Source organism: Bison bison, unplaced genomic scaffold (genome assembly GCF_000754665.1).
Source record: "Bison bison bison isolate TAMUID 2011002044 unplaced genomic scaffold, Bison_UMD1.0 scf7180017864525, whole genome shotgun sequence".
NCBI lineage: Eukaryota > Metazoa > Chordata > Mammalia > Artiodactyla > Bovidae > Bison > Bison bison.
The window spans coordinates 25,676-39,133 of record NW_011495076.1 but is presented as its reverse complement, the minus strand read 5'-3'; the positions used below and the strand labels follow the sequence as shown (position 1 = coordinate 39,133).

The following is a 13,458-nucleotide window of genomic DNA, read 5'->3' as shown; positions in this document are numbered from 1 at the left end:
AAAAGAAAAACATCTAGACCAATGGAACAGAACAGGGAGCTGAGAAATAAAACTCTGCATTTATAGTCAACTCGTTCAACAATGGTACCAAGAACATACAATGCAGAATAGGGCAGTATCTTCAAAAAATGGTGTTGGGAAACTTGATATCCTCATGCAGAGGAATGGAAATGAACCCGTATCTCACACTATATACAAAAACCAATTTAAAATAGATTAAAGACTTAAATATAAGAACTAAAGCTGTAAAATCATTAGAAGAAACAAAGGGAAAAGCTCAGTGACTTTTCAGATATGACCTCAAAAGTACAGACAACATTAAAATAGACAGAGGGGATTTCACCAAACTAAAAAGCTTCTACAGGGGGAAAAAAAAGAGAGAGAAAGCTTATTATGGGATTATATGAAATCATATATGTGAACATTACATCTACTATGGAAAACAATATGGAGATTCCTCAAAAAATTAAAAACAGAACTACCATGATCCAGCAATCCCACTTCTGGGTATGTATCCAAAGGAAGTGAAAACAGAATATTGAGGAGGTATCTGCCATCCCATGTTCATTGTAGCATGATTTGCAATAGCCAAAACATGAAATCAACCCAACTTCCAATGATGGATGAATGGTTAAAGAAAACATGATACAGGAAGGGCTGATGCTGAGGCTGAAACTCCAACACTTTGGCCACCTGGCATGAAGAGCTGACTCATTTGAAAAGACACTGATGCTAGGAAAGATTGAAGGCAGGAGGAGAGGGGGTGACGGAGATGACTGGATGGCATCACTGACTCAATGGACATGAGTTTGAGCAAGTTCCAGGAGTTGGTGATGGACAGGGAAGCCTGGCGTGCTGCAGCCCATGGGATCACAAAGAGTCAGACACAACTGAGTGACTGAACTGAATTGAAAATGAAAAAAGTCCTGCCATTTACAATAACATGGATGAACCTGGAGGACATTATGCTAAGTGAAATAAGTCAAGCTCAGAAAAATGAATACTGTATGGCCTCGCTTGTCTGTGGAATCTAAAAAAGTCAAAATAATAGAAGCAGAGAGTAGAATTTGGGGCTTCCATGGCCTGGGGTATGGGAAACATGAGGATATACTGGTCAAGGGGTACAAAGTTTCAGTTATGCAGGATGAATTAGTTCTGAAGATCTAACGTACATATAGTTATAATACTGTATTGTATACTCCAAATTTGTTGAGAGATCTTAATGATCCTACCACAAATACACACACACACACACACACATATATATGTATATACACATGAGGAGACAAATAAGTTAATTTGCTTAGTTCTGGCAATCATTTTGCAATTTATACCTATTTCAAAACATCTCACAGTACACAGTAGGTTTACATAATTTTATTTGTCAATTATACTTCAATAACGCTACAGGGAAAAAAGGCAGGTAGAGAAGAGGGTGAAAGAATATTGTATGTAAAATGAGCTGCCTGTATAAAGGTCCTGTCAGGAAGCAGAGGGTCCATGGCTTATTGAAAAAAATACACATAAAGAAGATATGTGCTCCACTGAAATTTTTCCATAAGAAAGCTGTTGCATTTATTTTTCCAATCAAATTTAAAAACCAGCAAAACCTATAGTCAAACTGCTATAAATATGTTTTTATATAGAAACAATTTTGAAAATATCAATATGCATATACAGAGCAGTTGTCAAGCTACTCTAGTAGTATAGATAGGATCCTCTATACATAAGAGCTCCTCCAGGGTATCTTCATCTCTCAGAACATGGTCAATGTTTAATGTTTCTTAAAATAATGAAGGAATGAATGTAAAATGGACATATAAAGAAAAAATCAGTCCCCAATCAATTATTAATGTTTCTAAATCAAGACAACATACAGGAGCTAAGACATACTATTTTGAAAAGCTTTGGATGATAGGCATATATTGTAAACAGCAATGACAGTGAGATGAATGTACAAAAGCATCTGGACAAAGAGGAGGTAAGATTACCCTCAAAGTTAGGCTTTGAAGCAAAAATCAAGAATCAACAAATGAAAGGGTGGAAAGTCACATTAAAGATACATATAAATTTCATGCCATCCAAAAAATGATTTAGGTATTAATGAATCTACTTTAGGATTAAGTATCTGAAGAAGGTATGAAATCTAAATGGGACTAGTCAAAGAGGCAAATATCATCAGCGTGTATATAAGAAGAATCTGGAATAGAGGGATATCACAGGGCATATCGGCATTTACGCACATTTATGCATCAGATTATCTTCATCTAAATTAGGATTCAACACCAAATCATTTGACAACAACAAAAAAAATTTTTTTTAGACAAATCATTCAGGCTTTCCTGGTAGTTCAGTGATAAAAGAATCCACCTATCAATGAAGGAGACACAGGTTTGATCCCTGGACCAGGAAGATCCCACATACCATGGAGCAACTAAGTTTGTGTGCCACAACTATTGAGCCTGTGTTCTAGAGCCCCAGAACTCTAACTACTGCGCCTACGTGATGCACTGAAGCCCATGCATCCTAGAGCCCAGGCTCCACAGCAAGAGAAGCCACCGCAATGAGAAGCCCTCCCACCGCAACTAGACAGTAGCCCCCACTCGCTGCAACTAGAGGAAAGCCTGCACAGCAAGGAAGACCCAGCACAGCCAAAAATAAAAACGTATTTTTTTAAAAACATAAATTATTCAATTATCACTTAGTTCAAGTGTAGTTCACCTATGCAGAGATTCCTCTGAAAAAAGGACATGACATCAAGTCCTAAGGTAGTTACATTTCTCATTACAATTTAATAGACTTGCATTCTAGCATTATTTGTCAGCACTTGTAACTCAGGCTGATGTGTCCCTGACTCTGAGAGATGACAATTCATTCAGAATGGATAAGCAGAGTTTCTGAGCCCACAGGCTGCGACCCAGCCACTAAATACTTTCAGTTCACTAGGTACGGAGTGCCACTCTTTGCAAACTTCCCTTAAGAAATATACCACATTCTAAATTAATGAGTCTCAAAATGCACAGTAGTTTACTAAGAACAATTATTTTAAAATCCTTCCACTTCCAGCCATGATACAGTAACAGGAAAAAAATTCTACCGTCCCACCTGAAACAACCACAACATGGACAAAATGTTTGAAACAACCATTTGTGAGGCATCGGATATCAGAAAAAAGGGACAGCAATCCCTTGAAAACGGAAAACAAATGAGGTGAGTGGAATAACTGCCCCAGCCATGAGAGAGTTTTTAGGCCATGGGACAGGGAGAAGAAACCCAGGCAAAGCCCACAAGGCCCCCTGGGTTGAGGAGATGAGTGCTAACAGCTGAGAGAAACCAAGGCAGCTGGAGTTCCCAAGACAGCATGCTCAAAAAAGAGAGAGCAACACAAGGACAGGACTCTGAGACCTCTTAAGAATTCTCTCAGATATTCAGTTGAGTACTTATCAGCACATTTATGTAGAAAATTACTCAAAGCCAGGGAAAGAACCACCCAAAAGGATTAGCAGTAACAGCGCCCAGCATTTACACAGGGCCTGGAATACTGCCTGTGCTCACAAGCCAGACTGGAACACCTCATAATTCACAGGGCGTTGGAAAGAACATTCAGAAGGGCAGTACCTCAGGAGGGGGTACAAGTAGCTCCAGAATGAGCACTGCTCTGGTCCCAACTAACAAGACTTAAAAGCAAGACCAAAAAGGATCAGACTGTTTCCAAGTAACTTAACTGTCTTCCAGGCCGAAGCTCAAAAAGATTTATAGAAATACAAAAGTATGTAGCTTGGAACAAAGTAAAACTGACTATATCCTGCTGCTGCTGCTAAGTCACTTCAGTCGTGCCCGACTCTGTGCAACCCCATAGACGGCAGCCCACCAGGCTCCCCCGTCCCTGGGATACTCCAGGCAAGAACACTGGAGTGGGTTGCCATTTCCTTCTCCAATGCATGAAAGTGAAAAGTGAAAGTGAAGTCACTCAGTCGTGTCCGACTGTTAGCGACCCCGTGGACTGCAGCCTACCAGGCTCCTCCATCCAATATCCTGGCATCTAATAAAAACTTAGACAGCAGCACAGAGACAGAACTCAGATCTGTTAAGAATCTTCTCAAATAAGCTGAGTACATATCAGCACATTCATGCAGAAAATTACTCAAAGCCAGGGAAAGAACCACCCAAAATGTGGTTTTTAGTAGTTTTAGTTTTTCTTTTTAATTATCAAGCATGTAAAGAAACAGGAAAATGTGATCCATAATGTAGAGATAAATAAACTGTATTACATACAATTTATAATAATATACAGTTTATAATACTTATGTTAAATAAATTGTATCTATTTAATTTTAAAAGTATACAAGGAAGATATTTTTTAAAACACCTAAATTGAACTTGTAGAGATAGAAACTATACTAGACAGGAATTAATACCAGATTAGACATTACAGAAAAAATATTAGTGACCTTGAAAACACAGTAGTAGAGGTTATCCAAAATGAAATAGAAAAGAGAATTTTTTAACACAAAGAGCAAATCTGTGACCTGTAGGGTAACTTCAAGTAGCCTAAATGTATGTGTAACTGAGTGAGGAGGAGAAAAGATGGAGAACAGAAAAATATCTTTGAAGAATAGCTAACAATTTTTCTAAATTTCATGAAAACTATAAATTTACAAGTACACTAAGTTCACAAATCTATAAGCACCAAAAAAAGGAATGAAAGAAAACTATACAAAACACATTATAATCTAACTGCTCAAAAGAAGTGATACGAAAAAAAATCTGAAAAACACATGGAGGAAAAAGATATTGTGTACCAAGGAACCAAGATAAGATGAAAGATTTCTTATGGGAACAATGCAAGCTAGAAGATGGAGGAGATCTCTGCTCCCAGAGGAGGAAGTCAAGATGGCAGAGTTGGAAGATGTAGAACCCACTTGCTGCATCAAACACAACAGACATACTTCCATATGTGGAACAATTCTCAGCAAAAAATAACTGGACACTGGCAGAGAGACTCCTGTACAAGCAAGGCTGAGAGAGAGATCCACATGTAATGAGGCAGCAAGGGAAGAGAAACCATCACCTGTACCCAAGGGAGAGGACTCAGAGGAGAAGAGAGATTTCACAGGCACAGATCCTCCCTGGGGAGTGAGCAGTTGGAGCTACATATTAGGCACCCCAGTCCTGGGGTCCTCCACAAAGAAGACGAGCCTCTTGGCTGGTTGGAGGGCTGGTAGGACTAACAGGAAGGCTGGGGAAAGCCTTCTGTTCCCGAAGGAGTGTGCACATGCTTGTTCACTCCCGAAACAGGGCAGAAAGTGCAGATCAGAACTTTGTGAGTAGCTGACTGGCTTTTCTCAACTGCCCATGAACAAACTGAATGTTCCAGCCCCACTTACGTCATACTGCAGCTCCACACTGGAGTGAGAGCCAACATGACCAAGGAAAGAACCCAGCCATGAGACACAAAGGCAGCTAAGACCCAAAGCAACGTCTAAGCAGGGAGGGGACAGTCATTATTGGTGCATATGCACAGGCAGCAGCACATCAGTCTCTTCAATAAGCAGTTCTGGGAATACTGGGCAGCTATATGTGAAAGAATGAGATTACAACATTTCATCACACCTTACACAAAAATAAACTCAGAATGGATTAAATATCTAAATATAAGTCCAAAAACCATAAAACTCAAACATTTTTTCTTCAAACTACTTTTCAAAGTTACCAAATTTTACTTGTGCACAAACTTAATCTTTGCAGGCTGTGAAAAATTTTCATCTTTTACTCATATTTCATCATGCATCTATACGAGTAGCAACTTTTTTGTCTATTAAAGGAATTTTTTAATTTTTATTTTGTTAGTTTTTAATCAGTTCAGTTCAAAGTGACCCCATCTGGACATTTATAATCCTAGTGGCACAATTCTATAATCTGGTACATTGTGACCATGACTAGGCATGTGTCTCCATTGCTCAATAACAGCCAACTAAATTCTCTGATCACTGACATAACCTTAACACAGAAAATGGCTGAAATATATTTTTTAAATTTTTCTTCCCAGGAATTATTATTCTGAACAAACATCTGTGATCAGATATAACATTTCTAAAATTTTTATATATTTTAAAAGGCCTTACAACTAGTCTTTTTCCAGACCCATGTTTTTGTTGTTCAGTCTCTTGTCTTTTATCTGCATCCGTTGCAAAAGCAAGTACTTGGTATCTGTTTAAAAGATATGGAATAACTGTAAGTGACTTTATAGTTAAAATGTGTAAATCATTTTAAAAGCACATGATCTCAATATAATTAAATTTTTAAATATACATAATCTACAAATCTTATGTATCACATTCTCCTTGATTTTAAACATTGTAAAATTTAGTGAATTAACTTAGAAATGAATTCTACTGAATGACGACGAATTTGTACTGTGGCATAAGACTATGTAAAACTGTAATGACAAAGAAATTGTAAGCATATGTCCCAAAATTCAATACTGGGGAAAAGGCTCTGCCAAATGTCAAAGTATCTCCCATTAGAATTTTATGTGATAAATAACAATACTCAATAAAGATCCAGTACCAAAACCCAAAATAGAAAAAAATACAAATAATGCAAAACAACCAGATGAGTTATTGCAACCATACCCAAAAAAGCGGCAGTAGAAATTACTAATATCTGTAGACCCCAGAGGGTCTGAGTTTAATTCCCAGCTGAACCATTAACTAGTTGAGAAAATTTTTGAAAATTAATCACTCTATGCCTTAATCTTTCTTATCTAAAAAATGGGAATAATAATAATCTTAAGCATTATTAGAAGAATTTAAAAAATAATTTAAATGTCTGGTACTGTATCTGATATGGTTTCCCTGGTAGCTCAGCTGGTAAAGAATCCACTTGCAATGCAGGAGACCCCAGTTTGATTCCTGGGTCAGGAAGTTCCCTGGAGAAGGGATAGGCTACCACTCCAGGATTCTTGGGCTTCCCTGGTAGCTCAGACGGCAAAGAAGCTGACTGCATTTGGGAGACCTGGGTTTGACCCCTGGGTTGGGAAGATTCCCTAGAGAAGGACATAGCAACCCACTCCAGTATTCTTGCCTGGAGAATCCCCATGGACAGAGGAGCCTGGTGGGCTACAGTTCATGGGGTCACAAAGACCTGGACATGACTGAGCAACTAAGCACGGCACAATATCTGATATACACTAGATACCCAGTTTTTGACTGACGGTTGACAAATAGACAGATACAGATTTCTATGTACACAGAGATAAATCACCTAGTAATTTATCTTGTATGTAATAAGTTCTCAATAATGGATATTATGGACATTAGGACTTTCTATCAGTATTTTATTTCAACAGCAACATTTAATACAACATTGTAAATCAATTATAATAAAATAAAATAAATTAAAAAAAATTGTAACATTTAGCTCAGAGCATCCTTCAAATCAACTGATAAATATCATTCAATTTAGAAATTATTAATTTAGACAATAAAGTTTAAATTCCCTAATTTCCATTAATTTATGGTGTACTTTTAGAGTAATAATCCTACTCAAAATGAAGAAATTTTAGGCTCATATATCCCTTTCCACTTTCTATAGTTAAGAGAAAAATTAGTAAAGAGATATATTCTGATAGCTCCTATTGTCTAAGAGAAAGATGTCTGATAGTGTAAACATCAGGGACCTTAATGAAGAAAGGCAATGTAGAATATCTAAATAAGCACTAAAATGTACACTAGTATTTCAATGTTACATACCAACTCGTATTCTATTTCAGTCAGCAGTATTTCATTTGTAAAAAGCCTCCAATTTTCAGTGAATGAAGAATGACTATGAATTATGATAGATTTTACAGTACATTCATGAAAACCGGTCTTCCAGTTAATAAGAAAGCTTAATGCATATAAAGTTCATTCATTCAATAAACATATAGTAGGGATCTCACACAAGCCTTAACAAGAGGGAAAACTACTACATGACCTATATTCACCAGGACCTTCCAAAGTAGTTGAGGAGATTCATATATAATACAAACAAATAAGTGTAACTCAGAGTACACTGTGCTGACTGGTATGTACATAAGTACCAAAGGAATATGATGGCAGAAACAGGTAACATGGTTCTGTTAGGGGAAGCACACTGACTGAAACCGCCCACCCTGGCCAGGCACCATAGTAACCATTTGCATGAGTTGTTTTATGACATGAGGTCCTGATAAGGACCATGGAACTAATAAGCCACTACCAACCAGAAGAGTTCAGGAATGGTCAAAAGGAGACACCACATGTCCAACCACCTCCCAGAATCCTTCTCTCTGGCATGCATTTTGGTTGAACAAGGAAAGGACTTAGGAAGTCCTCTGAGTCAGAATGATTGGCTAAAGACAACCCGGAAGCTAATCCCATCACCATAGAAACCCAAGACTTCGAGACACGTGGCAGAGCTGTTCTCCTGGGTTCCCTTACCCTACTGCTCTCCACTTGGGTGCCCTTTCCCAATAAAATCTCATGCTTTGTCAGCACATGTGTCTCCCCGGACAATTCATTTCCAAGTGTTAGACAAGAGCCCAGTTTCGGGGCCTGGAAGGGGTGCCCCTTCCTGCAACAGGTGGAGGAAATATGTATGTTCTTGGTATCAGTTAAGGAGGAGAAAGCTAGGTTTTGAAGAACGAGTGAAAACTCACCATGCTGTTAAAGACTAAGAAACATTATGGCAAAGCAAACAACACATGCAAAGGCATGCAGCAGTAAAAGAGACATCAAAGGCCATGGCAGGAGCTTAGGAGAGACGCCTGGCAGAGAGGAATAAGTCATAGGAAATGAGACCAAAAAAAAACGGTAGCAGGCTAAAGATCTCAACCTTGTAAAACCATGCTAAAAAATTCCATAGGCAGTTGCAGCAAATACCATCTGAGAATGACCTTCAATATCCCTAGGTCTTCAAAACTGCCAAATAATTACACCTCACGCTCTGACCAAACAGGATTCCTTTAGTCTTCCTGGTTCATGATAACAGAAATAGTGTGCACTGGTGAGGAAAACATCAGTCCAGAGCTGGTCCTAATGGACCAGCTCTAATGGACCAGTCCTAACGGATCTAACCTCAGGCAATAATTAACATAGGCAGTTCATTTCCTGCAGACACCAACCTACCAGAGGATATTATGGATATTAATGAGGTTGTTGCAAAAATCCAAAGCTTTTGAGCTGTTTGAAGCTTCTTATATAACTGTAGAGAGTTATTATTTCATCTGAGGCATAAGTGAACCCCTAAAGTGGTCTCATTAACATCAAAACAACATGCAGAGACACAGCAGAATTCACTTCTGATTTCTAAATCCAGAACAGTTCTCTTCCTGTAAGACAGCTCAGAAGAGGATTTTATTACTAAACATAACTGGCAATAAATTTAGATGATGACAAACTTCCAATAGCATTTATTTTACAATTCTTTCTTAAGTTCGCTTAACTGGGATCAATAATGTACATGGAAATCTATTTCCAAAACTGAACAATTCCAAGCAGACTTGGAAATTCTGAAATAAAACACTTGGATATTTTTTCTTATCACTCAAGTGTTCAGTGCTATAAGCTAAAGAATAAAATTCCCTTATTAAAAGTGCTGAAAGAACAATCAGGTCCAATGTAAAAAAAATTTCATGAAAGACTGTCATACATATTTTTCAGAACAGAAAGGCACTAATCACAGATCCAGCAAGTCCAGGTGAACCATGGTATTTTTTGAACCAACAGTCACAAATGCTTAACAGGTCCCATAGAGCACCAATGACAAACTCAACCATATAATTTAGTGCTCTTCTGTATCACATCATAAAAACAGCAGCAAGTAACTAAAAGATGGATTGAGGTGTCACAGAAATACAAAAGTAAACCCTCCAAAATCATTTATTTTCAAATGAAAAATAGCTGTCACCTGAAAGCGTGCCAGGAGATTTGGGAACTTTGATAATTTTACCTGTAGAATTCTACTAGAATTGGAAGCTCTGGATACAAAGCATTACTATGTTCATTCCAACTATAGCTAAAACATTCTTGACTGTGCTAGTGAGAATCATTTTCACTGAAAGATTCCAGTAACAAAATAGAAGGTTTTCTCATAAACTTTTCATTCCTTCATTCATTAACATTTCATTAACATAACGTTAACATAAAATTAACATTTCATTCCGTCATTCATTAACAAGTAGATCTTGTTAAACATCTACTTTAAAAGAATAGACATCAGAAAGGCCCGTCAAAGTCTAGATTAGAGATAACAAAAACAGAAATCCAACTGGAAAGATAAAGACCTGAATGTCAATCAGAATGTGAAGCAAGAGCTGAGTAAGAGGGGAAAAAAGTAGATAGATCATGATTTATTGCCTAAATAATTCTGACAAGGAAAGAAAGAGAAAAATAAAAGACGGTCCAAGTTGGCAAAAACATGGCCAAGGGAATGGCCATAGGCCCCTTCTCTACCAAAAAAAAAAAAAAAAAGCAGTTCTCTCACTTTCAAAGAAAAACAACATTCAAAGTATGTCCCTGAATTAGAAGCACCTGGAGCATGTATTTGTAATGATTTCTGGATCTTTTTCCCAAACCTACTAAATCAAGATCTACAGGGTTGGGGCTTGAGAATCAGCAAACATATATTTTATAAAAGGAGGCCCAGATGATTCTTATGTACACTAAAGTTTGAGACTCATAGCCTTCTCCAGTTCCTATCTGAACATAATTGATCTGTATTCAAATTAATTAAGTATCAATATCAAAAATGAAGATGAGTTATGTCTTAAAAGCCTTTTATATTAACTGATTATATTTTTAACTGATTATAGATTTAACGAAGCCTCCAAAGACCAAAACTACAGTTTTCATGCTTTCTCCCATCCTAAATTACACCTGTGATTATCATTTAAAACTGTGATTATCATTTAACCTATTATACTTGAAAGTGTATATAAATACAATATACCACTTAATATTATAAACCCTCTTGATTGTCATTTCATAATAATCACAAATCCCATGCATTTTACCATTATAAAAGATTCACATAATAAATAAAGTGTGCACTTTTTAGTTCTATATGAAGATCAATTTAATAGATCAGTATGCTGGAGAATCACTACAGTTAAAACAGAATGAGTTTTTGTGAGATTAAACCTTCACATTAAAGAAACCTACACATTGCTTCCTCAACTAATCACTCCTGGAGCTATTACCAAATTAATTCCTATTCACATATTTCAAAGAGTAAGTCATGGGACATTCAAATCTTTATATCGTGATCCCAGTGTAACACCCCAGTATCACACTATTTGGCAAGAACTAGGGTGGAAAGCTGAAAACCAGATCTCCTCAATATTGCTTAAGTTTTGGTAGGATTGAATGAATTATACAGATTTTTTTTCAGTGTCTCAAAACAATTATAATATTTTATTTATTACCAGTAGAAATGCCACAACTTATTCATCTCCTTTGGACAAGAGCCATAGGCATTGTAGAAGGAATATGACATAATGATACACTACCTCCATCAGTTAACTTCTGCTTAGTCACAAATATTTGCTTATTTTCAGCGTTTTAAATCCTCATTGCCTTAACAATAATTCCAAAGCGTAGATGGTCACTTATCAAGGGAAAACTACGTTAACTTGCAATATACACAATAATAAAACTTGAAGCAAAAATTTACAGCTGTTGCCTGATGAATTTATATACTTCCTTCCTGCCTTGGGAAAAATCATGTGGCCAAAAACAATACTGAAAGGCTATAATGAAGTGCTGCCTAGATGTTTAAAGTTCTAAATGCTGCCATCAGTAAGATAACAACAATAAAGTTAGTGAAGATATTATAATTCTCCAAGACTATTTCTTTTCCCAGAACGGATATCTACATTTTTTTCCTATTCTCTCTTCCAACAAAAAGCATAGCCTCCAAAACTCAAAACCATAATTCTTATTGAAATTTAGCTGGTAGAAGAAAAAAGCGTCTCAAACACAATTCACCAAAATTGATAAAAATTTCTAGAGAAAAGGGTCATTTTCATACTTCACTTCTGTGAACTGTTCTTTTAAAAACACTCATAATAACACTTGTATTTCTTCCCAGTATTCTTCTCATGTCACATACATTCTTTTTTTTTGTTATAAAATCATTCTATGTATGTATTTGTATCTGGGTTTTTTTCATTCACACTGTGTTTATTATTTATAATTCAGGGAACAATTGCAATAATTATTGAGCATTTTCTATGGGGTGGCACTAGTGGTAAAGAATCCATTTCCCAATGCAAGAGACGGAAAAGATGCAGGTTCCATCTCTGGGTTAGGAAGAACCCCTAGGAAGAAAATGGCAACCCGCTCTAGTAACCTTGCCTGGAAAATTCCATGGACAGAAAAGCCTGGTGGGCTACAGTCCATAGGGTTGCACAGAGTTGGACACCGCTGAGTGCGCATGCACGCGCGTGCACACACACAGTGTACACACACACCCCATGGTAACGTAACATACACTTAATCCTTCTTAATCCGTCAAAACAGATGTTGCTATCTCCTTTACATTCAGGATAAGGCCACTGTCTTACACAGCTGTGAGTCGCAAAATCAGGACTTCAGTCCACGTATGCCTCTCTCCAAATCCTTCCTCTCAATCTCCGCACTATACTACCTTGCAAATATTTTATATGTAAATTATATCCACTAACTCACCACAATTACATTATAACAACAAAACCACTGTCCTTTTTACTTGCAATACTCAAGTTTGTGGAAAAGAATTTATCAGCAGCATCAGTTCAGTTCAGTTCAGTTGCTCAGTCGTGTCCGACTCTTTGTGACCCCATGAATCGCAGCACGCCAGGCCTCCCTGTCCTCACCAACTCCCGGAGTTCACTCAAACTCATGTCCATTGAGTCGGTGATGCCATCTAACCATCTCATCCTCTGTTGTCAGCAGCATACGCACACACACAAAAAATCATGATTCTAAAGATTCAGGATCCATACTCACTTGTAACTTTCCACTTGATGGCAGGAAGAAACAGTAATGAAGGAATCTGTACGGGAACTGTAAGCAAGAGGGCCGGGTAGAAGAGAACCAGGGAGAAACCTCCCAAAAGCATAGCTTTCCTGCTCAAACACCATCAGCATCCCATCCACAGACTGGATACAAATTAAATCACGACCTAAAGAAAAATTAAAGGAAATTAAATGACATATTCGTTTTATAAATACAATGATTTTATCACTGTTCAACACAAAGTTAATTTTTCCCCCCAGGGGCAAAATGAGCAGCTTAAATCTTAGAATGCAAACCAATGAAGCTATAAGATTATTGTATTTCACTGTATACACATTTACCAGTTTCTTCACTATTCATGTCTATAGTTTTAAATATATTTGTTTTCATTTACATGAGCTAAAATTTCTAGCTCAAGATAATCCCTGAGAACAGTCAT

General features: G+C 37.2%; 1 protein-coding gene across 1 annotated transcript in view; it reads right to left on the bottom strand.

Moving 5' to 3' along the window:
- Positions 1-13,185, bottom strand: part of BBS9 (Bardet-Biedl syndrome 9) — a gene marked incomplete at its 5' end in the record, with an annotated part of 354,880 nt that extends 341,695 nt beyond the window's left edge. The window contains 2 exons of the mRNA XM_010831226.1: positions 6,126-6,210; positions 13,011-13,185. Coding sequence (XP_010829528.1) covers positions 6,126-6,210; positions 13,011-13,185 — 260 coding nt within the window. The remainder of the gene's footprint in view (positions 1-6,125; positions 6,211-13,010) is intronic.
- Between the last annotated feature and the right edge of the window lie 273 nt (positions 13,186-13,458).